General features: G+C 38.2%; 1 protein-coding gene across 1 annotated transcript; it reads left to right on the forward strand.

The window, feature by feature from the left end:
• Positions 1 to 1,008: 1,008 nt before the first annotated feature.
• Positions 1,009 to 3,408, forward strand: LOC121802080 (zinc finger protein NUTCRACKER-like). Its single transcript, XM_042201641.1, has 3 exons — positions 1,009 to 1,298; positions 1,381 to 1,777; positions 2,421 to 3,408. Exons 1-3 carry the CDS (start codon positions 1,202 to 1,204, stop codon positions 3,148 to 3,150), a joined length of 1,224 nt encoding a protein of 407 aa, XP_042057575.1. The 5' UTR covers positions 1,009 to 1,201; the 3' UTR covers positions 3,151 to 3,408.
• Positions 3,409 to 3,871: the final 463 nt, after the last annotated feature.

Consider the following 3,871-nt stretch of genomic DNA (forward strand, 5'->3'; position numbering starts at 1 on the left):
TTATTATACCCTTTCATATATGATTATTTTCTTGTCATTTACTTTGGAAGTCACAGTTGGTAGGTCAAGGTTATAATTTAAATTTTGTTTTCGAAAATTCTTGAAATTAATTTGCATCTCACGTGTTTTTTCTTTTCTTTTTCATGAGGTGTCTTTAACTGGGCCAACTTTTTCTTGGTGAATTTAAACTGCTAGTCAATGCATATTACTTTTAGTTGAAGAATAGCTTTTTTCGCATGTTTTTTCTTATAATTCTTGGCTGATTGAGTTGAAGAAAATGTAAAATTAAACATTTAGCTAGGTAATGGCTACTTACTAGTTAGGCCTCTTTAATGTTCATTAAAAAAATGAGCACAAACTAAATACTGAGACAAGAATTACTCGAAGAGTGATGCTAAATGGCCATAATGTGGCCGGCCATAAAGAGTTAATTTAGTCCATTTACATGTATAAAAAAATTAGAATTACCGATATAAACTTATATGTGTGTGAATGGACTTGTGAGTTGATACTTATCTTTGAATTCCATTACGTAAAACACATTAATATCACGAATTACTGTATACGTTGAACAATAATCAAGAAATGACAGTAGTAATAAGTTGAGCAAAAACTACGAAAGAGCAACACTAACATGTTGAGCAACATATAATGAAGATGATATAAAAGTAAAATCAAGTAGTATTAAACAAAAAATTTAAAAAAAAATCAATTTTTTTTTATTTAATTAATTTATGGCAGGCCAAAATGTTGCCGCATAGCTTTATTCTTACTCGAATTCATGTTTGTTTCCGAATAAAAAGTTAGTATAGTGCAAACAACTATTACTGTAAAAAAATGGAAAACAATTATAGGATAATGATTCCAATCAGAAAGGTGTATAGTTCAACTTTTCCCTCATCATATGTGTCATCATAAACCTTTGTAGTCCCACAACCCACCTCCCACTTTCTTTTCAAGTATACAAGTATTTTATTTTATTCCGACAGCAAGCTGTTATAATATTTGTATATCCGAGGTATGAGAGAGATTGGCCATATGGCTCCCCTTTAGCTACTTAATGGGATTGAAAAACTTCATAATTTAGCACTCATTAATGCTTTGCTTAACACAAAACCTTCCATTACTCATCTTCACTGAAAACACATAGTATTAGATATTTTCTCCCTCTCTCTCTGAAAAAAGGTCATTGTAAGAGAAGATGACAGATAACGAATCCACCATTTCCAGTCAAAACCCTTTAACAAGTGGATCCAGTCCCCCACCAAAGAAGAAGAGAAATCTGCCAGGCACCCCAGGTAAGTAATTAAGAAAAATCAATTTCTTCTCAATATTTATGGGAATATTAATTCTTGAATGGGAATATATGTATGTGTGCAGATCCTGAGGCGGAGGTGATAGCGCTGTCGCCGAAGACGCTGATGGCGACAAACAGATTCGTGTGCGAGGTATGCGGGAAGGGTTTCCAAAGGGATCAGAATCTGCAGCTGCACAGAAGAGGGCATAATCTGCCGTGGAAGCTGAAGCAGAGGTCGAGCAAGGAGGTGAGGAAGCGGGTGTATGTGTGCCCCGAGAAGGCCTGCGTCCACCACCACCCGTCCCGGGCCCTCGGAGACTTGACTGGGATCAAGAAGCACTTCTGCCGGAAGCACGGCGAGAAGAAGTGGAAGTGCGACAAGTGCGCCAAGCGCTATGCGGTGCAGTCTGATTGGAAGGCTCACACTAAGACTTGTGGAACCAGGGAATATAAGTGTGACTGCGGCACCATTTTCTCAAGGTTTCTTTCTTCCCCCCACCCCCCCTGTATATATATACATACATGTGTGTGTGTGTTTGAGATTATAATTCATGTGGTATAGTAAGCCCTCAATAAAAATATTTTGTGCTTTGACCTTTGATTAGAGCTTGCTAGACTACAAGGGTGAGAGAGAGAGAGAGAGAGAGAGAGAGAGAGTTGTACATCTCCAAAACTGGATAGGGTAGTCTTGCTCGGCCAAAACAATATGTGCATCTAGATGTAAAGTGCACCTCTCCTAATTAAATTCGATTAGGTTTCATCAAACCCCAATTGAGAATATTTATTAGTTATAATTATTATGAGTTCACTAGAATGGATACATCATGGTCTGCCTGCACAGGTAGCTCAGCCGATCTTCAAGGAGGTAATTGAGTTTAAGGTCTTAGGGTGATGGTTTCATTTCTAGTTTTCTGATTATCACAAAAAACCATTACATGTTACAATGATGGGGTAGTCTTGTAGGGAATATATATAAAGAAAAATATGATAAACACTAAATTTAGGATGTTTTAGATCAGACAACTCCACGATAGAAGAATTGTCTACCTTACCAAATTGTCCATGAAAGTGCATCTACATTCGTCGTCACAGTTGAACTAATTAATCTCACTCTATCTCTTAGGAGAGACAGCTTCATCACCCACCGCGCATTTTGCGATGCATTAGCCCAAGAAACAGCAAGAGTCACAGCTGCAACACATGCGCCAAACCACATCAACTATCATTTCCTAGGCATGCCCCAACACTTCCCCTCCATCTTCAAGCCCATCAACGACCAAACCCTCGATCCGATCCACGAACTCACTCACTCAACCCAAGACCACCATCCACCATTCCCCAACCCATCCTTCTCGAACCTTCCACCATCCACATTCTACAACCTAAATTGGGATATCACCCACACCTCACCAAATATCCCCAATCACAAAGAAGCAACCGTCTCATCATTGTTCAGCACTCATCAAAACCAAATTAGTAGCAACCACGAAGCCGAAGCTTCCGCAAGGATGTCTGCAACGGCTTTGTTACAGAAAGCTGCACAAATCGGGGCTACCACGACCGATCCAGCGATGATACTCGGGAGTTTTGGGGTGAAGTGCAACGACAATGGCTTGGATGGGAACAGGCTTTGCGGGTTGTACAGTACAAGCTCGGTGACGAGCGGCTTTGGGAGCGATGTGGAGAGCTCTGTGAATGAGAATTCGGCGATGAATGGGCAGTTGCAGATGTACACTTGTTCGAAACGACGTCGGGTGCAGAGCTATGAGGAGGAGGGAGGGGAGACGAGGGATTTTCTTGGAGTTGGGATCCATCCTATTTGCCACCCCTCTTCTATCAATGGATGGATATAATTTTGTGGAATTTGACAAAAAGGAAGAACGATAGTGGAGGGAAAGTGAAGTAGGGCACCTTTTTAACTCCATTATTGCTATCTTGATTAATTACGTTTATTAATTAATTGTTGTTGCTTAATTGTGGAAATAAAAAATGTGTTACAAAAGGCTACAACTAGCAAGCGATTGTGTAAGTTGTAACGATTTTCTTCTCTACTTCTCTAATTTGTTTCGTTGCTTTTCGAAATTAAGAATGGAAAATTTGGTGATGTAAAACCTAACTGGTAATTAAATGTGGAAAGATTCTTAATTTGTGTCACAATCCAAAAAGCAGCCACTACGTACTGCTATACAAAAAGATAACTAAAAAAGGCTGACATTCCCGACACTTCTGTTTAACAACATGCGCTTAGTACCACTACCGGTGCTCGAATCTAAACGTGATTTAATTCACTTTTTATAGTAATTTATAAAATGCAAACTGAATTAGTTCAAAGTTCCATAGAACTCGTTATAAGTACAATGTAGAAGTCTGTATGTAGAAAAAAGAAAAAAGAAATTACAAAATTATCAAATTTCAAAATCACTAATTGTTGGAATAGCGTCCGCCAATAAATGTCTCATTTGTAATCGACTCAGATTTTATGAAATTGTTTGACTTTATAAAAGAAGGTAGGTAGAAAAAATTAGTGAAATATTGTTCTACTTTTATATATTGATTTTATATTAAAATACTACT

Source organism: Salvia splendens, chromosome 5 (genome assembly GCF_004379255.2).
Source record: "Salvia splendens isolate huo1 chromosome 5, SspV2, whole genome shotgun sequence".
Classification (NCBI taxonomy): Eukaryota; Viridiplantae; Streptophyta; class Magnoliopsida; order Lamiales; family Lamiaceae; genus Salvia; species Salvia splendens.